Source organism: Centruroides vittatus, unplaced genomic scaffold (assembly GCF_030686945.1).
Source record: "Centruroides vittatus isolate TY-2023 unplaced genomic scaffold, ASM3068694v2 scaffold_324, whole genome shotgun sequence".
Classification (NCBI taxonomy): domain Eukaryota; kingdom Metazoa; phylum Arthropoda; class Arachnida; order Scorpiones; family Buthidae; genus Centruroides; species Centruroides vittatus.
Genome location: NW_027122701.1, coordinates 4,257,237 through 4,284,389, shown reverse-complemented (window position 1 = coordinate 4,284,389; position 27,153 = coordinate 4,257,237). Strand labels below are relative to the sequence as shown.

Sequence of the window (27,153 nt, the reverse complement as noted above, 5' to 3'; positions counted from 1 at the left end):
CTTACCAACTAACATAAACTTACCAGTAACATAAGGCACAGTAATATAATTGCAAAGACTTTTGGGTATTGAAAAACTCATTAACTATAATTTGTCTATTGTCAAGAAATTTTCAATTATTGTACACTTTTTTTTAAAAAAAATTGTTCAAGTTGGCAGAATCTTACTATATTACAGTTTAAACTTTAGTAACTATCAGTTTATTAAACCATAATTTTGTGTAAATCTGTTTTTGTGTTAGAATACTTAACTGCACAGCACACTGGAATGAATATAAAATGTGGCTCACATCAACCATTAACCAGTGTGAATATGTTTAACATTTGAATGACAAATGTTTTCATAACTCCTTCTGGGCTCTTCTTCAGGATTTTTTAAATTCAAAACAGGCTGGCAGTTAACATTCAAATATAAGATCTAATGGTAAGAGATTCCAAATACCGTATGCACATGCATTCCCTGTAAGATGTTTAAATAAGATCAAACAATAAGATGAGTTCAAATGCAGAGAACCTCTGTGCATGCATTTCCCTTTAAATAAGATTGAAAATTAAATATCGTTGTCTAGTAAAGCCTGCCATGCCATAAAAAGACATGTCTCCTCTCTAAAATTAATGCAGGCAGTTCTGCAGCAAGCCTTAAAAATTTCAATTGCCTCCAACCACTTGAGGTGTTCCAATGTGGAATGGTGAGAATAATTTGGGCCCCAGGGAAGTCTGCTGTAATATCCAGGTCCATGACTTCTGGTATTCTCTTTGACAGTTGTTTCATCATGTTAAAACTTACTAAACTGCCAAAATGCCTGTGTATGGGGAACTGCTTTACAGATATTTCCAGAGTGCAGAAGAAGCAGCTTCTATCTACAGAAAGCACATTAAAAGTATTTTATACCCAACACAAAAACTGGATAATTATATAAAAACATCAATAAAACCAAATTGCCAGCAAAATTTGTGCTAATTTAATAACAAGTTAAATAAATTTACATCTTTCATAGGTCCAGCAGAACATTTAATTCTATAATAAAAACATTTTCGATCCCTTTGAGAGATCTTCAGTTATTCTTTACAAATAAACGAATGAGAAAATTCGAATTTAAAAAGAACAAAAATTTCAAAAAAAGACGGTTATACATCCAACGGTAACAAAAATGTAAAGCCGTTCTTAATAAAGTTATAACAAAATGCAAATAACAATCAATAATAATAACAATAGCAAGCATGTACAAAAACACCCAAAAATAAAAATAAAATTAAAACAGAAATAAATTAAAGTGGCGCTGCGGTGCCTGGAAACTACATCAAATCCTTTTCATAAAAAGATTTCCAGGCCGTGGATAAACTGTTGGCTCTCTGTGATTAATGCATTGTGTGGTGAGCTGCACCTTGTGTATTTCAATTTTTTCTAGGTATCTCACTGCTTGTGCCGATCTTGTAGGTTTAATAATCGCCGCCTTATCCCAATGAACCGTGACCTCCTGCTCCTTGGCGAATGCAGCTAGGATCGTACTATCAATGTTTTTATTAACTGTGTATTTATGTTCTTCAATCCTTTTTTTCAAATTTCTCATGATAGCGCCTACATATACGAGGTTGGAGTTGAACTGATTATCTTTCAAAAGGTATAGAGTATATTCCTGTGAGGCTATTGAAGTATATTCCTGTGAGGCTATTGCACCATCTGATGTAAATTTATTTAACTTGTTATTATACAGTTCCAGTAAGCATTTCTTTATATGATAATTTAATGGAAAAACAAACGTTTTCAGACTTTAAGCTATCGTCATCAGGGTTAAGAGCAGGTTCAAAAATAGAACAAATTTTGAATGTCGATTTTTAAACATTGAGAAGGCACCATCTGATTGGGTGTTGGCACCATTCTACATCACTATGCCAACACCCAATCAGACAGTGCCTTTTCAATACAGTATTTAAAAATCGACATTCAAAATTTGTTCTATTTTCGAACACTACTCTCAATCTGATGATGATAGCTTAAAGCCATTGAAAACATTTGTTTATGTTTTTCCATAAATTATCCAAAATTTGTGATAATTTGTTAAATTATCACAAATTTTGCTGGAGATTTGGTTTTATTAGTGTTTTATATAAAAGCATTTTAGAAATTCAATGGCATGATTATGGAAGCAATCATGCCACTAAATTTCTAAAATGCTAAACTTGAGTAGTATAAAATATAATGTAACTACTTCAAGATGTGATAGGCCCAATTTAGTAACTCTCCAAAACTGGCATCATTTAAATAAACAACTAAACCAATACCAGCACTTTGTAATTAATAAATAAAGAAAATATCTACTAGCGTTTTTGACTATATGAAATAGACATTGTCAAGTATACATAACAGAAGAAAAACGGCTAATTTAAAAATCGACCGTGTTTTACATGTTCAAATTTACTTCAAAAATAGAACACATTGCATTTATAATTTAAGATCATATAAGATTTAAAATTATAAAAATATAAAAGTATATTATTAAAATGTCACACCATGCTGTAGACAGTGTGTCCATATCCTTGAAATTAATACCCACTCCCTCTTTAAGTGTTTGATAGATTTCAACTACCTCCAGGTATTTAAGGTGTGCTCTATCAGAGACCCTGTGTAACAATTTTACATTCTGAAGCTCAACCTGAATGTCTTCATTTTCAGCATAAGTCACTAATGCCATAGTCGACAGCTTCTTTCTTATAGAGTATTTGTGTTCCTTCATCCTAACACCCAGCCTTCTCATTATTGCTCCAATATATAATAATGTGTGGTTGATTTGATGATCGGAAACAGGTACAGTGTAAACACCCAAAGAGTAGAAGTCAAGTATAGTGTTTTTATCATTTCTGATAGGTGAAAAAATTGTTGGAGTGTGTCAATATGCTAAGTGCACATTAGTGGTCCTAGTGATTTCACTATAGATTTTAGAAAGTGTTCTGTTATACATGATAACTTACATTCATTCCTCCTGTGGAATCATTCTGTTCCCATTACCTAGATACTGTTTCATGAGAGATTTGACCAAAGATGACGGGTATTTATGTTGTGTAGCCAGCAATTTGATCCATGACAATTCCTTTTCCTTTCCACTCTCCTCCGAACAATGTATATGGGCCATCTTTACCAGAGATTGAAAAGCAGCAACTTTATAGCAATAAGGGTCATGTGAATTGTATGGTATGAATAAAGGTGAATATGACTCCTTACAGTAAACACAAGTGAAAAATTGACAGTATTCCATTTTGATATCGATGTCCAAAAAATGCATAGTTGTACGACTCGTTTAACACACAACAATAGGAACTTTAATGATAACCCTTTTGGCCTAAGTACTGAGTTAAGGTTAGGTATTTTGTTCCACACTATGAGAATGTCATCTATGTATCTGATATACAATGCCATATCATCATAAAATTTAGGTAATATGGCATTCTCATGCTTTCTGACCACTAATTCACACAAGGTTCCCATTAGTGGGCTACCAATAGGTACACCCCTACTTTGCAGGTAAGTGACACCTTCATATTCAAAGAAAGAAGAATGAACCGTCAAGTGCACTAGATCTAACACCTCCAGAAGGTACTTATAAACATCCTCCACCTTCGCCATAAGAAAATCCCTCAACTCGAAAAAACAGAGTTCAAGTTTTATAGATGGGAACAATGCATCAGACACATACTGTGAAATATGCCACAGTTGAATTGTTAAGATCCTGTAGTTTCTGAAGTTCTTCTTCTAAATTGGTCACCAAATACGTACATATGTTCCTCTAGATGGTAATTGATGTATTTGTTAAGTAGAAATAGCAACCAACTGAACCTTAAAAGAAATTCTAGGATATTCTACAGTAAATGCTATACAATAGAATATCATACAATAGAGTTTACAATAGAATATCCCAGAATTTCTTTTAAGGTTCAGTTGGTTGCTATTTTTATGATAATATATTCCAGGCTTGCAGAGTTTGTGCTGTTTGTTAAGTAGTCTCTCCATTTTAATAGTGGGAGAGGTTGTTTTATCCACTACTGAATGTAACTGTTGACCATTCTTATGCATTTTTGCAAATGCAAATAGGCATTGTTGGAGCCATAACTCTTGTCATGGAAAGATTCAAAATATTAGCGAGAGGAGTGTTGGAGATCTTCAAAATCTTGAAAGTTATTTTTTCAAGAAAACCACCAAGCGCTATTGTGCATTCCATGTCTGAAATATATTGTACAATAGCACTGCAGTATGATTCCTTTTTCATAAGTACCATGTGTTTCAATTTATCTGCTCTTAAGGCAATAATATCATGGTCGTTCAATCATCTAGATGCACTAACAGATGACCAGAGGGTACTGGACGAATTATTGTCCTGGCTGTTGCAGATGGTCATTGTTGTCTTCCATCCAAAATATTCTTTAGTAGTGTGATTTAGACCGTTGATAATTTTTTTGACATCTGGTATTGTTTTGAAGATATTGGATCAAGGGGGCGTGCATAAGACAGCCCATGTTTGAAGACATTTATGAGTGCCACAGGAGGCTGATTATTATCTCAACAAATCAAGCCATGTGGACATTGGTAGTCACCATCAACCTTGCGAGATCTTGTAATCCATCTCAACGTGTTTTCATGTTTAGTTCGGAGCCTTTTCTCAGGGGAGTTTGCAGAGCATGTAATCTTTGCATTGGTGGTAATGAAGTCATCCATGCCCTGGTGGTATAAGACATTTTCCCACTGAATAATCTCCTTGAGTAGGAATATCACCGTCTTCTGGCTTGTCTAATCACTTTTCTCAGACACAAATTCCTTACTATAGTAATCATTCTATGACAAACAGGAGAGAGTCTAATGTTGTAGAATGACAGTGGGAATATGTTCAAATCCCTGCATTTACCAAGAAAATCTAATTTACCCAATGTTCTGCAAAGTTTTAGAACAGATTTATGATAGGACTTGGCTGGCAAAGCCATATTCAGTAACTCACCAAAACTGGGATCATATAAACACAAACAACTAAACCAATACCAACACTTTGTAATTAATAAATAAATATTTCATGTAGACAAAAACGTTTGTAATTAATAAATAAAGAAAATATTTTCTAATGTTTTCGTCTATATGAAATATTTATTTACTTATTAATTACAAAGTGCTGGTATTGGTTTAGTTGTTTGGACCCAATTTACATATTAAGACCAATTTGAGATATCCAGAAACTTTCAGAAGTTGTCTAAATAGTGACAACTCTGAAAGTTTCTGGATATCAGTACATCCCAAAAATATAGATAATTTGTGTTTCTATTTTTTAAAAATATTAAATATTTCTTAACAACGCAAGTGATTATTATTGTTTATTTATAGCACAATACAATGTTATATAATTGTTTTTATTGGGTTGTTCGGAAAGTTCGTAGCGATTTTTGATAGCCGACAGTTGAGACACCGATTGACGCAAAAATGATTAGAATTGTACAAACCAATGAATATTCCGATAAATGACCTTGAGACACGTTCGTTACAAAAAAACCGTTAAGATTATTCAAATAGCGTTTAATTTGGCTCATTGCAAAAATGGATGCGAACAACGTGCATTATCGACACTTGTTTCTTTTCTTTTTTCGTAAAGGCAAAAATGCTGTACAAACAGCAAAAAAGATATGTGATGTTTATGGTGGGAGTGCTGTATCAGAATCAACTGTTTGAAAGTGGTTTGCAAAATTTAAAACAGGTAATTTCAGCCTTGAAGATGCTCCTCGCTCAGGAAGACCTCCTGTTATTGAAGAAGACCAAATCAAAGCATTATTGGATGAAAACCCTCATTACACAACTCGAGAGATTGCAGACATAGTGAAGTCATCAAACAGTACTGTATTTCAACATCTAAAGAAGCTTGGATACGTGAATCGTTATGACATTTGGATACCTCACGACTTAACGAAAAAAAACTTACTGAATTGCATCTCCATTTGTGATTCTCTTGAAAGACGAAATGAAAATGACCCTTTTCTGAAGCGTTTAGTGACAGGTGATGAAAAGTGGATCATTTATAACAACATCAGCCGACAACGATCTTGGGGTAAGAAAAATGAATCACCATTAAAAACTCCAAAGGCCGATCTTCATCCAAAGAAGGTCATGCTCACTGTCTGGTGGGATTGGAAAGGAATCCTGTACTACGAGCTGCTTCCACAGAATCAAACAATTGATTCTGATAAGTATTGTTCCCAATTGGATAAGCTGAACATGGCAATTAAAGAAAAACGTCCGGAACTGGCCAATAGAAAAGGCATTGTGTTTCACCAAGATAATGCCAGACCTCACACGTCTTTACGAACATGCCAAAAATTATTGGAACTAGGCTGGGATGTTTTACCCCACCCCCCTTACTCACCCGACCTTGCCTCGTCGGACTACCATTTGTTCCGTTCTCTACAAAATTCCCTTCATAATAAAAACTTTGATACTTTGGAAGCTTGCAAAAACCATGTGGATCAGTTTTTCGCAGAAAAAACTGGAAAGTTCTATGAAGAGGGTATCATGAAGCTGCCCCATAGATGGCAACACGTCATTAAAAACAATGGCGCATACATAATGGAATAAAAGTATATTTTTAGTATTAAAACAATTTCTTTTATTTCTCTTAAAAATCGCTACGAACTTTCCGAACAACCCAATACAATATTTGACAGTTACATAAAGTGTTAAACACAAAATACTTGTTTTATGATGTTCCAAAAATATAGATAAATTTAACTTTGAACAATAGTTCATAACATAAATTGATGGAAATTATTTTAGTATGAAATAGAACTGTTATTGTTTAATGACTTCAAAAATGCAATTAGGAATTGATTTAATTAAATTATGTAAGATTTCTGGATCCATTTGAAATCAGCACTCAATGATTTCTTGTTTAGGCTCTGAAACAGTCATAAAATGCTTGTTATTAGCATAAATTTTTCAAGCAAGAATGCCCCACAAGTTCTCAATAAGATTAATTTCAGGCTTCTTGTAGGCCACTTCATAACTTGAATTTTATGATCTTCGAACCACTTAGAGCTTGAACAATGAATACTGGCACTGTCCTGTTGGAAAATCCAATCAGGTCCTCCAATTTCTTCTCCAATAGGTAATAAATTATCTTTTAGGACTTCTTGATAACTTTTATATTTCTATCTACCAGTTAAAATCACTAAATTTGATAAATCATTAAATTCAAAGCTGCTTCACACCATAACAAAACCATCACTGTGTTGCCTGCTGAAAAAACTGCACTCTTCTTTCCTAATATCATGCTAGTAATGACCCCAACCATCTGGCCCACCCAAATTAAATTTCTTTTCATCACTGAAAAGAACTGATAGCCATTGGTCATTCCACAGCATGTGATCTTTACCACTGCCCACTGCATTTTTGGCAATTTGTGTTGTTTTGTTAGTGGTGGTTTTTCCATCATGACAGCAAATTTCATATGTGGATCTGCTGAAATTCTTCAATGAACAGTGCTTTTTGATATTTTTAATTCACTTTAAAACAAAATTTGATGAACTAATATATCCTGTTGTGATGCAAGGTGCACAATTCTATCATCATCCCTTTGAAATGTGATTTTGAGTCTTCATGATCAATGTTTAGAAGGTTTTGGTGACAATTTTCTCAAAATTTTATAAACTCCAGGAGTAGATCTGTTCATTAAAACAGCAATTTCATCAAAACAACAGCCTTCTGCTTTTAATTTCCATATTGTTACAATTTCTTCCATACTAAACTCTCTTCCATGTGGCATTTTGGAAAGTTTTGATTCAATATTCAAATTATTATTTGACAACAAAGTTAAAATGTTACTTGACGTTATTTATTATTATTTTCATAATTTTAAGTTTCTTATGCTTGAAATTTTGCAATTCTGTTTTATTATCTGCACAGGCCAAAAAAAATGTTTCAAGGGACCATATTTGGCCCATGGGCCTTACATTCATATAGACCATAGGAGACCCCTGGTCTATACATATCTTCAGAAGTCCATCATTGGAACTTTAATATCATCATCATCTTCACTGTAAACTTGAATACTAGAAATTTCATCTGCACTGTATATCAGTTATAACAACAGCCATAAATGATATATTGTGTGAAGTATAACTTTCTTATAATTCAGATTATGAATCCAGATTTATGAGAAATCCTGTACAGATGCTTTTCTAACTAAAAATATCTTATTAACAAGTTAACACAATATAAATAAATTATAGCATAATATAATGATATTATATTATGTTAATAAGATATTCTTATATTGTCTAAAAGTTATTATCTTAAGAACTTTTAGATGTATCAAACGTTTTTACCTTATCTTAGGTAGTTTCATATATATTAAAATTAGGATGAAAAAATAAATAAATAAAGTTTATGATATTGAAAATCTGAAGATAACCAAGAAGAAATATGTATTTACATAATAATATAATTAAATAATCAGTATAACGTTTCTTTGATTAAAATTAAACCTAAGCCAAACTAAAAAATGCAACAGCAATTAAAATATAAATAAAATTACAAAAATAAACAAATTCAAATAAATAAAATCAGTTCAATTCACAATTTTAATATAATAATAAAAATAAAAGATATTTTTCACCTTTTCACTAAATTTTCGGTTTCTAATTATTAAATGTGAATGTCTCAACAGATATTAAGATGAACAAGTTATCTGCATATCATTTTTATTACATTGCATCTAAAGCTGTTCAATTACTGTACAGTTAATCAGTATACCTACTGATATATAGCGGCTTTATAAATTAATACTGAATATCTGAAATATATCATTATACTAAAAATAATTCTTATAATTTATAATTGAGAAAATTCAATAATTATTTTACATAGAAGTTTTATCATTATAGTATAAATAAGTAATTTTAAGGGGAAAAAAATCAATTAAAGGAATAAAAAACAATAAACAAATTTTTGTGCGAAAATTACTACTTTAATTTCAAAATTAAGAATAACTGAGGAAAATATTAATGAACGAACAACATGTTGACGATTGTACAGTTGTTATCTAAATATAGAAATCGCGCGGTAGCAGGCTGAGCTCGGTCTCCCAGATCAATAAGGCGCTATTTTTGTACCGCCTACAAGACATCCAAGGCAAATCCGTAGATCATCGCCATAAAAATTTTATTAAATAGCAATAAAACATAAATTGAAACACGTATATAAGCACACTTGATAATATTCCATTCAATTATTATTTGTGATATGTTAATCTAGTTTTTTTTTTTCTTTATCAGAGGATTCTTCGATTTAAAAACATATAGATATATGACGTGGAATGTAGATTAAGATTGTCCATTTATAAAAATGAGGACGAGAAAAATAACTTCTATACTAATTTTCTCGATATTATGAAACATAGTAGTAATATACTGATAAGAATTTATATAACTTTTTACAATTTAAAATATGGAAGAAACCAAGTCGTCTTCACTCTCCTGTCCTGTCCCAGTTTGAAATTATATAACTTTATTTAATACAGTAATTTTATACAGCAAGCCGTATGCAAATGTAAAGCAAATTATATCGATTAAAAAAAATTTTATCGTTTTGAAGTGTAAAATATTAAATCTATTCTATAAAATCCACAATTCAAGTTTCCAATACCAATTAGAATAATCGACGTACAGCATATTTAAAATATATTTGTAAATTCATTTTTTAAAGTTCTATTTATTTACTTTTACTATTAGTTAATATTGAACAAAATTTAACAGGATCAGATAAATATTTTACTTAACAATTAATAATAACTTACCATTTATAATTGGAATATATTATAAATAAATAACAAAAAGATGGATGCCATGCTTATGATCTTAACGGAAACAAATAATAATAATTATTATTATTTGAGATAAGTTTCAGTAATTATGTTAATTTAACTATCAACAAAAGCAAATTCTCTGTACACACCAAATATATAAATAATTTTTTCAAACGTTTAATTACTGATGAAATGAAATATATTTTGCATTTTTTATTTTTCCACGATATTAGTGACAGAGCCACATAGAATATCTAGAGCGGAGGTTTCAATTAGCCGGCCAGAAACACGCAAGTTATTTTAGTAACAAGACATTAATAGTAAGTAAGTATTAGACCATCTCCTATAAATAGAACGGGAAAGACGCGATGCTCACCCACACAAGAAATATCCACACCCGAAATGCTTCGTAGATAACAAGAATGATTCCGTAAACAAACACATTTACAATCGAATATATATGTATAAAAACATACCAGTTTGCCTAGGTAATGATCCGATATTTAAATAAAGTTGTGTTGCCATCATTTAATCCACCATAATTGAAATTCTGACGAACACAAACAGAACAATAATCGGGTGAAATCCACCTATCTAATATCTCGACCGAATGCAATTGCTCTAAACAGAAAAAAAAAAGAAAAAGAAAAAAACCCACTGGCTGAGTTCAATGTCAGATACACTGTCTAAAAATAACTACGAACCTGTACATCGCCATCTAGCCAACGGGATGAAAGCAATGAATACGTCAAATATACAACGTTGGAGAAAAAACGGGAATCGCTTCGCGAAGGACACCCGCTTTTTCAGCTAATCGATAACGACGCAATTAAAGTATTATTTAGTGACATTATAATATTATTATATCGAACATTTAATTTTCTCTTTTTTAAAAATACGTGTAAGTGGAGAGGAAAAATTCAGTTGTCCTACATTAGAAAGAATTAAGTTTTTGTAATAAGTTTCTTTTTTTCTTTCTTAAAGGGAAAACAATATTTTCCCTTTATGATGGTCAACCTTGACAATTTATAAATATGTAGTCGAACCGGTGAATAATATAAATAGACTATTAGATGTTGATCACTAAAATAGTTATAACGGTAACCAAAAATAATGTAGTATATATATATATTCTTTAAAGATCATTCAAAACTACTACTCTTTTTATAGCCTTCTTTACTTTATTCTATATTTCTGTTTAAGATAATGATAAACTTTTGTCATATCAGAGTTTTTTTCTGTATAAAATCAAAACAAGATTTATTTATTGTTATTGATATATTTTTTCTATAATTGGAATATCAAATTCATAAATAACAATTCGAATGAAAGTACAAGCAGATCCTTTTAGTTAAATTTAGAAAGGATTAGAAAAGACTCTCGTACTTAATTAAGTAGATCGTAACAGTTACGTCTCTGACAGTATACAAGGTAAACTAAAGCAATGTCAATATCCTCAAATTTTGACGTCAAGACAATTGACGATAAAATAATTAGTTCGGAGTTATAAATAGATAGCTTCGATGTTGACCGATGTATATAATACTAAACTACAGAAATATTTATTAAATTTGGATTATTTTACGGAACAAAAACTAATAATTAGAAGCCTTTCTTGGCTTTAAAATAACTTCTGTGCTTTTCTATTTAACGTTCTTATGTAACTTTACTGAAAAATGAGGACGTGGTATTTGGCATCTAAGTACCGAGATTTTTTATATATACATTTTTTTTTAAATATTGCGCTCAAAATAAGTATAGTTAAAAGTGACCTTCAAATTCTGAATTATTCTATAATTATTTATTTATTTAAAATAGAAACTATATTATTCGTTAATTTAAATTCATTCGACATTTTTATTATATAAAAAAACAACGATGTTAGTTTAATTTTTAAAATGCCACAACTGTCAAGTATTAATAAAGTGTCTAGGAGAAAATAGTTTGAAATAAGCTGTTTTCACTGGAATATTAATCCTCTTTACATGAAATAATAAGTAAATTCAAATTAAATAATTAAAATAATATTCATTTTTCATACCGTTAATCGTTCTTAAATTATTATTCACACTCACCACCTGTTGTTTGTTGTTCAGTCATACTGTATTACATTAGTTAAAAACAGACAGCGAAAATCTAAATGAACCACGGTGGAGGTCGATTTGTCTTCGCCCGGATCATATCCATTTTCTGAAAATAAATATATCAAATGAATTTTATTTATTTAAATTAACAATTTTGAGCGTAGGCATTTGTAGTTTATAGCACGTAACCACGAATAGTGTAAAAGCGGTAAGCCAAATTATTTTTATGAATGACTATTTTTGTAACTTCGAAAGGTAAAAGCCAAATTTTTTTTGATTATGAATGGGCTATTTTTATATTTTCAACTACGTAGCATTTTTAAATAATGTATAAAGCACAGTAAACAGTAAAATAATCTTTTTTTAAATATTAAACTAAAATCATTTAAAGTTCAAGAAGAAATATCTGAAAACAGATTTTTACCATTAAAAAATATTGTTACTAATTATTATCGTTAAAATAAGCTTTAATGATATATTTTTCATTTTCATTTTCAGAATAACTGAAAAATATCAAATAGCAGGAAAAAAATGTATCGTGACTGTTATTTTTAAAAAACCCAGCAACTAGTTGCTTAACTTTCCCCGCAACATTTGGTGGCTTCATCTGTTACGATATTTTATTAAAAACTCTTTATATTTTTAACTATTGTAAAATGGCAAAAAGCTTAATTTTGAGGCTAGGGATGGGTTTTATAAAAAAAAAAAAAAAAAAAAATTTAAATGCTAATAACGAGTAAAATCGTCATTAAGTCCGACCCTACTCGAGATACACACGGAGGATAAAGGAAGATAAAGGGGTCTTTATCTCTCACCCATCGACTTTTAATCGCCAAAATTTAATAGCATCAATCCTCCTAACAAGCAAACCTCCCTGCAAAATTTCAGAAATTTTCGACAAAAAGCACAGGAGTTATTAAGCTTTAAAGAGAGTGAACAAAATCGTGACCCCACACACACATCCATACATACAAAAATTATCCCCGAATTTTTTTGCATTTCTCAACGTTTCAAGGTCCCAAAATGTAAAAATCTTGGGGGGTCATTTTTTGACCGATCGCCATACTTTTCCTCTGTTATATTTAACAGCCGGAAAAGTAAAAATATATGGAAGTTACTAGTAATAATTCAAATTTTATAACATTAGATAAATTTTAAAAATTACATAAATTATTACACAATTTAAAATATAAAATAAACTTACAGTGACGCTACAATGAAAACAAATGGAGTAAAATACAAATTTAAAAAAAAAACCATTATATTCAAAAGATTTGTATAAGATTTAAGAGAGATTACTTATACATTGAAAACAGATTGTATAAACAAAACACACCATTTATTAGTCAAATGAGATAAATAATAACCTAGATTATTCTTTCAGACAAAAATATCAATTACTTTAAAGATTCATATTATATTAATGATATCAGATTTCTAATATTTCTACACCTCAACTTATATACAAGAACTTTTATATGATATTAATTTAATTAAATGGCGTAAACTCATTTATATTATATTATTAATTTAAAAGATAAAAACAAGTTGCTACACATTTAAATAAAACAATCAAAAAATTATTTAATATTTCTGAATATCAACTTAAATGTTTAATTTAAACTAAATGAACCGATAACAAAATATATTACATGAATTTTAATTTGTGAATTTTTTTAAGTTTTTTTTTTTATTTTTGAAGACATAATAATTAAAAATTTGTTAATTATCGCAACTATGTTACTTATCACTACACAAATAATCAACTACACACTCTCCAGATAAATGTTAAACATAAATATCAATATAATGGTTTTTTTAATGCTTTAACACAACTGAATGAAATTGTATTAATACATTGATTAAAAAATCATCACCACTGATTTAAAATCTCATGCATTTAATTTATTAGTAAAACACTGTATCTATACTTTGATTTCGAATAATTTTACTCTCGATTACCATAAAATTTCTATATTTGGATCATAAATACGCAGATAAAAGTAACACGAAGGTGTAACAAAAATTTCTCTTTATACATTACATTTATTCAAATGTTACTACTACTCGAAAAGCTACTATTCTCTCACTTTAAATTCTCATTAAAATATTCGTAATAAGAGAACTAACAATAAATATTTATATAAGAATCGATCGTTTATTTTTAAGAGAGAACAGAGACCCAGTTTATTTTGTGTCCGATATCATTGTGACAATCCCCCTGCAGGGAGTATTTGCAGAGAAAATATAGCTCAGTGTGACAATGAACCCGAACAGGATAAAAATAAATACAAGACAGCAAGGTCCAGATTGTTTTATTGGCTTTGGGCATTTAGTGCAGTATTTATACGTAAAATATTTTAAACAAAACTGATGAGGTTCCATATTATTTAATTCAAATCCTAGTACATTCATAGAACAGAACGAGCAAAAAATAAAAATTAAATAAGTATTTATTTAATTTTCATTTTTCGCTCGTTCTGTCCTATGACCACAGGAAACTAAGATGGCATTTTTTTAATGTAGCCATCTTGCGTTATGTCAGACTCACAATGGGAATGACGGGATGGAAAGGGACGAGATCCGACATTCGGAACTTATCGCCCAAGAAAAATTCCAAGGGTGGCTCGCCAAGATTCAATACTGGATTCCCAGAGAGGTAGGCAGACGACTTAACTGCCTCGGTCATCCATAAATACAGTATTAACAAATTTTATTATATATTATATTTTATTAGAAACTAAGCTTAATTGTTTCTTAAACTATTATTTAATTCAGATATAATCCAATTATTATTACTCAAACAACGTATTTTAATAGAATCTAATAATAGATCTAACAACAACAAATTCTTATTTTCTTAAAATATATTATAGAATAGTTTTTTCTTCTATATTTCGATTGTATAAATGAAGTAATGCAATTTCAATAAATTTTTCCTGTTTGACATGTTTGAAAAAAATTTAAGGACGTTAAATATAGAACAAGTAAATTAATAAAATTTTTATCTTGCAGCCATCGTTTGAAATATTCGTAAATACAAAATCAAAAATGTTTGTGGCCGTCATTTAGTCCTATTACCACAAGAATAAATAAATAAATAAAAAATCCTGATTGCAATTTTTTAACCAGTATATAATGATAAAATTCGTATAAGATCAAAATTTTAAATAATATTTGTATGATAATAATCAAAATAACTATAATGCCGAAATAAAACTTTATACGAAGCAAAATTTTTATAGTACTAATTATAACACAATTTGAAAATATGAAGCTTCTAATCTAATAGATTGAAACTAGTTACTCAGTTTGTTGGCCAGATTGAAAGCATTGATCTGACCAACAAAAATGAACATTTTTTAAGCATTTACTATTATTTAATATTTAGCTAAAATGTATTATTTGATATCATCATTAATAATTAATTATTGTATAAAATCATGAGTAATATTCTAAAAATTTAGTAACATATTACTATATTCCATTTGAGCCAATTCAATTTTCTCCTTCCACTAACGACTAAAAAAAGAGAGAAACTATTGTGTCATTCTTTCCATGAAGCGCTATAAAGGGTAAAGTACAGCTAAAACTGATCAATGTTTCGATTGTTACTATTCATAGAAAACTGCATTGCTGCTATTATTCTCCTTGGTTCACAAATCATCAACAGGTGTATTGATTAGTGCGTACAACTACAAAAATTGAACGATATCTATCGTTTTGTTTAAAGACTTTTAAATTATTTTTCTAAATAAATTTTCATTTCAAGATTCCAAAAATAGGAAAATTATAATTTTTTATCCTAAAATACGGCAAAATACCAATTCTGCACGAATAAAGTTTAATTCAAATCAAATAGCTATTTATTTTTAAAAAATTCTCTTTAGCCTTACGCTTCGGTATAGGTTAGTAGAACGTGAATTTGAATCCTTAATCATACTGATGACCGTAGCTTAGTTATTGAACGATTTCTTATGTAAATTCATAATATGGCGGCAACACGACGTATCTTTCTTGATCAATCGCCAGTTTTATAGTAATTCGTTTCAATGAGAAAAATATAGAGAAGAATTTTTAACCCGTCGTAGACTGCATATCGTATTAAAACACTACACATATGACACCTTATAAAATGCAGCCGTGTTTATTCGGTACCAACGTTTTCGGTCGTGTTAAACGACCTTCAAAAATGAGAATGACTTATTTTAAAAAAAGAATTTTTAGAATAAGTCATTTGGAAACTACAGAATAAATTGTAATGTAATTAAAAACAAAATGTTGAAAATTTATTTCACATTTTTCAAATATTAACATCAGTAATACTTATCAATATTGAATTTCATTTTTGAAAAATATTTCATTGACTTCATATAATCAAGAGTGATTTTCAGAATTTCAAGCAATTCAATAAATTATAAGCTATTTGTGTAAATATTTGAGACTAAATTTTTATAAAGATATATACAGAAATCTTTATATATATACATACATACATATATATATACATATATATATATACACTGAAAACTGTATATAGTCAAGTAATAACTGATTTATTTACAACTCCGAAATGTTTAATACAAAATTAAACAGTAAGAAAAACCTATGAAGTGTGTCATTATCTGTTGTGCATATATCGACTGGGCAGTGGTGATTAATGTTGAGAAAAAACTAATAGATCATATACAGGTATCTCTTGCTTAACGCGGGATTTGATTAACGCGCGAAATTAATTGCGGCAATCCCTTTATATACGCCGCAGAAGTTTTAATTAACACGGCTTTAGCAGCCGTCTTTATTTAACATAGATACCGTATTTGATTAACGCGATTTTGATATAAGCAGTAGCATAGAGGGATTAATTAACCGCGTTGGTCAAGGAATACCAGTAATTTTGCAGGACAATGTGTGCATTTACGTACATTTGATATTTTATTTGTTATTAAAGAAAATAAAATTAGAATTGTATTAATAAATCCAATTTTCTTTATTTGGACTTAAGATACCGGTAGTTGGTAACATATCCACTTTTTAAAATGTGCAATAGAAAATTTCTGGCAACAACACAATGTATCTTTCTTGAAAGCAAAATGCGGAATAGAAAATTTCTGGTAGAACTATATGGACTCTTTGTTATAGAATTTCCTTCTAGAATTCATCTAGGAGGAATTTTATACTTTGTTATTCTTGCCATGCAAATACTATATTTGTTAATAACATATTACTTCGATTTCTTGATTTTGTAATAAAAACAAATATCTAGTTTCTAAGTCTTTAATTAAACAAGTAGTGCTTTATCGACTTTTATTCTTTAAACGATTCTTTTATTGTTATTCTTAATTATTTACAAAGTGAGTTCAACTGGGATTAAAAGTCAGTATTTCATGGAAACCAGTTTTCTGTGATTTAAGACTCATTCACATTACTCAAGTTACTTGAAAGGTTTATAAAAATGTTGATTTTATGGTCTTGGTCTTTGGTAAAAAAAAAAACGGTTACAGTAAGCATAACAACATGAAACCTATTATTTACTTGACTTAAAATATCCTTTCAAGTTTGTTTCAACGTTCTTACAACGTTCACTTGCCTTGAGAATAGTGAGTTATTCTTGTTTAATGCTAGTTGAAGACAGCCTCGTTTTGATTTTGAAATGTGAAGTTGTATTTTAATTGCCGTAGCGACCAGAAATGAATAATAAGAGTAATGTTAAGAGGAGTAATGAAAAAGTAAGTAAATTTCTCGAAATTTACGAAAAGTACTGTTTTACGGAACCATTTTCCATTGACAACTAATTCCAATTCATCATACTTTCGCTCTAATACCAATACTCAAGAGAATGATGTGTTCAGACTGCCTGGAAAAGACTATTCAATATAAATATGTATACTGTATTATTGAATAAATGCTATAGATACAGACGTTGTTTAACAGTTTACGTACTCATCTTAATAAATGTTTGCAAAGCCTCAAATAGCTGAAAGAACCCCAGGTAGAAACACAGGTATTGTTTTTTTTTTTTTTTGCAGACGATACAGATATTGCAGAGATGTTAGGCTGTCACCACTCGTTAAACAACATAATGTGATTTCTAGTTTCATTCTTGCTGATATTGGTTCTCTACACTATGTTGATTTCTTCTATATCTTATTGACAATCATACTGAGTAGATAATCAAATTGCTCTACAGACATTCTTAGGTGATTTATGTATGCTTCTCTATCTTCGAAGCTAACTCTTTTAACAGAGTCGCAGATGCACCAAGGCGACTTCTTCTGCTTCTCTGTTTTCTCGCCCATACAGACCGTTTTCGATTACCATAGTTTTCCAAGATTTTCAATACCAGGCGGCCCTCGACTTTCGCACATAATTGGTTCCTGAAAATGTGCGCGAATGTTGAATGTTCGAAAGTAGAAGGATGTAAAAAAAATATGCACAAAAGACTGTGTTTAAAATCTTTATTCCTTAATTTTACTCTTATTTTTCAAAATTGAACATACCATTGATCTGTTTACATCGTACGAACGTCCGATTGAAACAAAAGATTCGCCATTTTCAGAACGTTATTATTATTTCTATCTTTGTCTCGATCACATGAAGTTTATGAGTCCTTAATTTCTTTTTGTTCGTATCAACACTGCAGTTTCTCCGTTTCTCACTTATGATTATCAATTTATAAGGACGAAATATTTAAACATAAACAAATAAATTGTCAAAACGCACAACGTTGACGCACGCCCTAATGCAAGACTGAAACTGTTGACCTCTTGCTCGGAACAACACAGTAGTGATTAGGGTTCCGAGAAGTCCGCTATTGTAGGAAGTAGTGTGTGTCTGAGAACGTAGAGCGAGCTACCGCATTTTGTAGTGCTCATACACTACAAAATGAACGCTCATGTTCTGCATGGAAGGAAATTTTTTCATTATTGACAAAAAGATTTAAAAAGTTGAATTTTTAAAACTGTGCGAAATAGCGAATTGTGCGAAAGTAGAATGTGCGAAAGTCCAGGGCCGCCAGTAATCGGTTCACAATTTCAGTTATTACTGAGATTCCAGCACGCACTAACTCATTTGATTCCATTTTAAATATATACTTGATTCAAGTTATTTGCTTATAGTATGAACACAAACTTCAATTCAAGTTACCTGATTTCAAGTCGCTTGAATTCAAATAACTTGACTAATGGGAACGAGCCTTTAGGTAACAATGTAACCTTTGCCTCGTCGTCTAAACTAGGGGACCCCAAAGCGAACATTATCGACTCCCAGGGGTCGAAAAGGCATTTTCGGAGGTGGATTGAAAACGGTTAATTAAAAATTATTAGTCCAATGAGTTACGTATATGATAGTTCAGGGTGTAAATTTGCACAGTGTAAGTATGCACACATTCATAGAAAAGATCTACTTGGTGTGCAAATTTACATCCTATGTGCACGGTGTATGAATGAACGCTGGCTCACCACATTCATTTATTAACTGTATTTAACAAAAAAAGAAGAGGACATCGATAAAAGGTAGAAGAATCCTTGAAGGGGTCGACAGTGAAAAAGTTTGAGGTCTCGAGGTTGAGGCCAGATTAATACCTGTGAATTCTCGAGAGGTTTTGATTCTCAAGATTGGAACTCTATACTATACTACGGTAGTTTTTGGATCTAGAGATTCTCGATAACAGTCGAAAACAATGAAACAGGATTGTTTTATTATTTAAACATTGAAAAGGTCAAAATACGTAATAGACGACTGTTTTTATTTTCGCAAAGATGATTGTTTTGGTAAATTAAAGTTTTGAAATTTAAAACTACGTATCAATTTATGTATAAATTCACTTTTGCAAATTATCAATATTAATATATAGGCATTCCTCGCAAAATGTCTTTCCAGTTAACATTTTTCAGGTAAAGTTTCTCTTGGTTTTTAACACTCAAAAATTGTCAAATTTCAAAAAGAGAAACAGCAGTGAAGTGAAATACGGAAATGACTTATCTGAGATTGTGGTATGATTCCTTTATTATTCTGCAACTACTTACAGTATATACATAATAAACATACAATTAAAACCCTCCTCTCTAATAATATAGACCTATATACAAAACAGTAATATTACTTTTAAAAAAACTATTATTTAAATTATTAATTCTTGTAATTCTCGCGAACAATTCGTCGAAAAAAGAGAACCTCGTAAAATTTAAATAAAAATTTCTCGAGAGATTAAAAAAAAATTAAGCTGCTTTCTCGAGAATTTACGATCACAACCTCTATCTAGGCCTGATTCTAACTTTCGCATAATGAGTAATTAAAGCATTGCCGTTTTATTAAATGACCAATCAGATTTCAATGTATTTTAGTATTCTTGATGTTGTTTGATCATTTGAGAAAATCTTAAACGCATCAAGCATACATTTGACAAACGTGAGAATCCGTTTTAAATTTTAAAGAATTTTAATATATTTTTAAAAATATAAAAAACGCTTTTCATTGGTCATGTTTTTCGAGGCTGGAGTGAAAGATGGTGGGAATAGCCACTACCTCAACCATATACATCATTACAATGCATTTACACACACGATTAAATTCTACTTTTGATTATGTTTATCGAATTTCGAAGCGGGGAGGATGGTGGAGTGAGGTCTTTCCCTAAATCATCATTAAAATACATTGTCATTGATCTTAGGTATATCCTCAAAGTTTCGGCCTTCTACCATAATTAGCAATGGATGAAATTTCAGTTCTAAGATTTGAGGACATGATATCAAGCAAGTTAAATAAATAAAAACAGCTTTTAATTAATAAAAAAAAAGGGTTCGAATTTTATACTTTAACATAACATTAGTTTTTTTATGTTGTTACTGTAAATATTAAATTATTTACAGTATTTCAATATTTCCATTCTGTAAAATCAATGCTATGTTTCGTGAATTTCGTATGCGATAAAATTTTATTTATTTATTTTTCCTGTAAGAAAGAATAAAAGGTTCGGCTGAAAAGAGAGAGAGATTATTTTCATAAATTATATATGATACAGCAATTTAGAATTTAAAAATAAATAAAAAATGACTATTAAAAATACCACATCTAACAACTTCAAATATAAAACGTTGACTACTTTATAAGATATTTTAAAATGAGTTTAGTAGTTTCGTGATAAGAATAAAACTGTTTAAATATCTTCCAGAGAAGTACTGGTTTAAATTTATCCAGCGATATTTACGATGTGTGAAAGTAGCTTTTTGTATGCTGATAAAGTAAGATAGAAGATATTATGTATTTAGAAAATAATACTTAAATATAAAGATAAAACTATTTTGTAAGATCGAAATTACTTAATAAGTTAAAATGGATGGAGAAGTTTCAGAATGGAAAAAATTAATCTGTAAAAATATTAGATAATCGTAATTAATAATGTATCAATAAAATTTAGTAAATTTGATGTTGAAAATTCATTTTAATCATCATAATTAAAAGCTTTAAAGTTTAATAATTTTGATTAGCGGTAACTGATATGGCAACGAAAAAATCTTATATGCGATATATTTTATTAGTTAATCGTTCATTGACTATGTAAAAAATGTCTCTCTCTCGATAAAAAAAATATTAGGGATGTTGTTTTTATATTTGAATAAAATATTAAAGATAGTATTGTCCTAGTGGATAATGTTTCTTTTAATGTAACGTCCAAATGAAATTAGCAACCTTAATATTCCGAACACTTTGTATATGTTAAAAATGCATTATGTTAGACAAGCAATTAGAAATCAAACTATAAATAGAACATTGTTGGGTTAGATATTAATAGAATATATCTTTTAACATTTGATATTCCTCGGCTTTTTGTAATTATTTTTATGGGCGTTAAAGTATTCAATCTCATTTGACTAGACGCGACCAAACCAGAGTGCTTCTCAAACCGTGTGTTCACGAACCTTTAAAAAAAAAAAAATCCAATCACTCGCAAACGAGTATTTTTGTGAAATTGAGTAAAATTAATTATAAAATGGAAAGAACGGAGTTCGAATGCTTTTTTTAATTTTAATTTTTGACTGAATTAGTACGAAAAAATGCAACAAAATTTAGTTCAAATACAGTAGTTTGAAAAAAAAAGAAAAAGGGTTTGTGGGCCACTTCTGGCACCAAGTGTTTAAATAATAAATAAAAACGAAAGTTATTAAATAATATGGTTTTGAAAGATTTTTAAAGACTCTTAAATCGTTTTATTAACGCAAATATAAAATTATGAAATTTTAAGTGAAATCTCGTCGCGACCCAGTAATATAAACTGTTCGCAGATCACAGCTTGAGTAGCACTTGACTAGACAATTTCTGGTGAAGACTCGATGTTTTTACTACCATATTTTTCAAAAATAATAAAGAAAAGGCTATTGTAGGCATCCGAAAAACTTTCAGTTAATGTGCTCATATTCTTACAAATCTTAATCTTAATATATTCCACTGCAAAGATATTTACATTTCTTTAAATTGATGACTTATGAAGAGGAAAACTAAACTCTGTTTTAAAGTCAACATATCTATTCGTAGTTTGATTTATCGAGTCTCAGCAATTATGATGTTAACCTAAGTTGTTTTAATTTTACGAAAGACAAAAAATAATAATTTTAATTTTAGTATCTGTATATTTGAAACTTAAGTGCAGATATAATAATTTACTTAAAAATTAATTGTTCGCAATTATTTATTATTATTTCAAACAGATTTTTTTCATTATTTGATATTAAAAATATATACAAGTATCTTTAGAAGCCTAACGATTTATAATATATTGGAATTCATTGACAATATTTGATAATTATGTTTACTTAATAAAACTGTTTTCACAATGAATTTCCTTGACAAATCTATAATTCGTTAATACATACGTTTTATTTATATTTCATATTATCTACGGTAGAGAATTCATCATTGTTACATTTACGTACAAATGATGAAATTTTAAGAAAAGTTATCACACAAACATTACATATATCTTACAATACAAATCACTTATTGTGTTTATATACTCGGTATGAAGAACCTTACTTATCGTTTGATACCTCAATTATATTAAAACATTTGTCAATTAACATTTACAAAGTATTAAATGAAGAATAACAGCTTAATTAAATAACAATACAGTGAGAAATTTACGACGGGGACACTGCCCTAAGGCCACAACATCAAGAGAAAATGCCATGATTTTCCGTGAGACCACCAAAAACTCTTTTATAACAGCTAAAGAAATAAAAGAGCTTACGCTTGAAGCTAGTGTTTCAACTAAGAGAATAAATAAAAAAGTTCCCATGGAAGAGGGGCTCGTAGAAAACCAATGATTTCAGCAGTGAATCAGAAGAAAAGATTAGCTTTTGTCAAAAAATTTGTGGACAAGCCCCTAGAATTTTGGAAGCGTGTTATTTGTTGCAGGCAGTTGTACTTCAGGCCAAAGGTGGCTCAACAAAGTTCTGATTTGACTCTTTCTGAATGTTTTATTTCGTGTCAACTTTGAAATGGTTTTACCATACGACACAAATTTACAATTTGTAAAACATGCATAATATTTTCTTCAAAATTTTTTGATGGATTTAATAAAAAATTAAGTCTTAAAACTAAAATTAACATTAATTTAATTTTTACATAGTGATAAGATGATGATAAACTCAAAAGTTCAAAAAACAGGCTGTCAACTTTGAAATGATCTTGACTGTATATATTAAAAAATGCTTCAGCTTCTGTGAGTTACAAAATGTACATTTTACATTGAAACGGACTATCACCAAATTACGTGAATTTCAAACTCTCACGCTTCAAAACTTATTTTGTTTAATTCTTATTGTTCAAAATACTTCGGTTTAGAGTCTTATTCAATTTGCTGCCAATTTCGGAGGCGAACAAATGACGGCACTATATCGTGGTTTGATTGTAATATAATAATAATGAAATTTATTTATACATAATATATTTAATATAGATTACATATCGATTGTTTATCAGGTTTCGGAGTAGAGCCATCCTAAAGCATTAAGTTAGAACGTATTGTCGTCGACTTAGAAGAATGAAACTGTGAGGATCTACCTATCTTAATTGAAGTGAATGAAATTTAAAGACATGATACAAAGAAAGTTAAATAAAAGCGTTTAAAATTATTTTATTTGCATATGAGGAAATATGACTGATTTCAAAATACACGTGTCAACTAAATATTGACGATTTATAATACTTAAATTAACAATTTTATGATTTTACATATAAAGAAATTCTTTTCATTTAAATAAAACTGTTTTTAACAGGGCATTAGATACTGCGATTCAGTATTTTGAACAGGACAGCTGCAGGAATCGAACATTAGAAATATCTATAAAATTCTACACAATAAGACAACAGATTAAATGAAAATTTCGATTAAGACTTCAATTTCAGATGTATCTGGATATACAATACATCAATCGATTGATATGAGAGATAAGGGAAAGTGATACCAAATAAAAAATATAACAACGGAAAAATTAGGGAAAACAAAAATACGATATGTATAAAAACTGTCTTAAAAACTTAATTACTTACAATATTACGGCTATTTCATAAATATCAACTTCGAGTTCGTGTAAATAAATAAATTTTAGATAAAAAATAAAATCTTAAATATAATTTGAATAAAATAAAATTAAAGATAAAAATAAATTCGTTTTTCATAAAACTTTGCAATGAATAATAGAAAAATCAGTGATTACGGTAACGAACGATAAAATTTAAATGTAAGCAAACAAGAATCAATAAATTCGCTATTTTGTCAAAAAATACCATTTTATTTTGTAATACAATTCATTCGCAGAAATATTTATTCAATTACGTAAACAATTTATCAGCAGTCGGCATATTTTCTTTTTAGTAATTACTTAACCACATTCTTTATATCAAGAATACAAAATGTCTTTAAAAAATCGACCTTACTGTAATACAGATTAGCTAATAGAATAATTTTAAGACTCTTTTAAATTGAAAGTTGCAATTACATCCTAATAAAATGCATGATAAAATTAATTTAAGAAATTATATCATTTGGGCAGTTTAACGAAGGGCCAAGTGGCAGAGTGGATAAAATTCACTGAACATTGGTAGTTGGTCGCCGGTTCACGCCTGCCGACCGACAGGCTGGCCATGTGGAGTTTTCCGGATTTTTTCCACGTATCTAACATTTAAATAAGGGCAGATCGCCCACGTGTTACGTTGCATTATCCATTAATCCTACAATCCATAATTCAATACTTACTATTTAGTTCATTAAAGTAATCTTGAATATAATAGCAACTAAATCTCGGATTATACATTAAATAACATGCTATTTAAAGTATATGAGATCCTATCAGCAAACGAATTATCTATTATAATTATTAAATAATATAAGCATACTAATTTTCTGTGATTCAGACTTATTACTGAGAAGAATATAATTACAGAATTGCTATTCAGATATTTCTTTAAAATAGTTTATACTACCCGCTACCCGGGCGAAAAGTAAGGACAAACATTAAAATATTTAGCCTACCATTGTTAACATAAAAATTATGTTAACAATGGTAGGCTAAAATAAACTTTTATGTTTATTATGAAATATCAAGGGGATGAAATCAGAAGAGCGGGGGTGTCTAGGTTTCATAGTAGTCTATATATTTTCCACGGAGTCATAGAAAATAAGTATGAAACATTTGGTGCAGATTGATCAAAAATTTTAGAAGTGTCTATAGAAAAGAAAGCTTCTATCACATTCACATATTTATGATTTTGATTATAACAAATATATAAATAAAATATTGTTAATTCTTTGCAATTTATTACAAGATGATAATTCAAGGCATCCAAATTTTTATGATGTTAACTCGAATGAGTTACAATTCACAGCGGAATATGAAATGATTATCGGCCAATCAATCAAATTTCCCGAAAAATAGACCAAATATTTAAACTCAAATATATTTTGTGCTTAAGGTAAACATTGGTAAATTCGTGATAAAATTAATTATCGGATATATATTTCGTAAATGGACATGTTAACTATACTATTAAAGGACCATACTCTCAAGATAACAGCATAGATTTTTGTCATTATAAATATATTTATATCTTAGTTTTCTAGGAGTGTATTTTTATGTTGCGTACATGTGATATCATAGGTAATTCCGTGATAATACATTGCTAATTTCGTGAGAGTTCCTTTAGCCTATATATTTGGCTGCAATTTGAAAAAATTGTAGACCTATAAATGAAAGGAGTTAGATAGACGACTCAATTGCTAACAGGAAAAGTATGATGTACGAGAACTTGATAACAGAAAAATTATGATCTATAGGAGCAAGCCACTACTAATTTGAGGCGGAGAGCATATATTTTAAATTAAATAAATTAAAAATATGATTAAAAATTGCAGCCCGGCATTGTGATGATGTCACAATAAATAATTGCTCGTATAGAATTCTTACTTTTCATCCTCGCGACTTTTTCAAATTTAAACGCATAATACAATAAAAAAAAAAAACATAATAACCGCGTGTTTAAATATATCTCCAGTTCTTATTTTATTGAAATAGGAAAGAATAATTCACTTACCATCAATACTGTATTTTATTTGTAAATTTGAGATAAAACTCCACTTCTACAAATTTCCAGTTCTTCTTCTTACAATAGAGATATTTTTGCTAACAGTTATAAAATGACAGTTTACTTAAACGAACAAAATTTTCAAATGTAATATATTCCACGCTAACTGCGAGCAAAATTTCAAATCTCATCTTACATTACTTACTTGATAAAGACGAATTTAAAAAGTATCGCGAAATTACCAATGTTTACCCTAAAATTTGTTTTATTAGCAAATTTACTTGATTATACTTCAAAAATAGACTGATGGAATAGTCAAAATTTACACAATGTATATAAATAAAAATGTATTTTAAAAAATTTAACCAGATTATATATTTAGAAAGAACTTTAAATTGGATTAAAATATTTTGCTTGCGTATAAAAGTAAAATCAAATCAGTTTAAATTCTAATAAATATATTATATTGTAAAATATTTTAATATTTATTCTTAAACTCATGAGAAAACAAAATGTTCTATACTGAAATATAGGTTCATATTAAAACTTCTACACAAAATGTTTAATGAAGGAATATTTCGAAATTATTAAAATGTCATTTTATTAAATATCGGTTAGAAATACTATTTAAAATATATTATGCCTTAGGTTTCCGTATAAACC

At 29.3% G+C, this 27,153-nt stretch overlaps 1 protein-coding gene across 2 annotated transcripts in view; it reads right to left on the bottom strand.

The window, feature by feature from the left end:
- Window positions 1-27,153, bottom strand: part of LOC136988159 (histone deacetylase 4-like) — a 218,772-nt gene that overhangs the window by 147,699 nt on the left and 43,920 nt on the right. Inside the window, exon 2 of one of the 2 annotated variants that reach the window (XM_067285980.1) lies at window positions 11,902-12,016. In XM_067285980.1, coding sequence (XP_067142081.1) covers window positions 11,902-11,926 — 25 coding nt within the window. In that variant the 5' untranslated portion in view covers window positions 11,927-12,016. Of the gene's footprint in view, window positions 1-10,302; window positions 10,805-11,901; window positions 12,017-27,153 lie in introns of those variants that run through there. The other variant, XM_067285979.1, reaches the window with a different exon arrangement.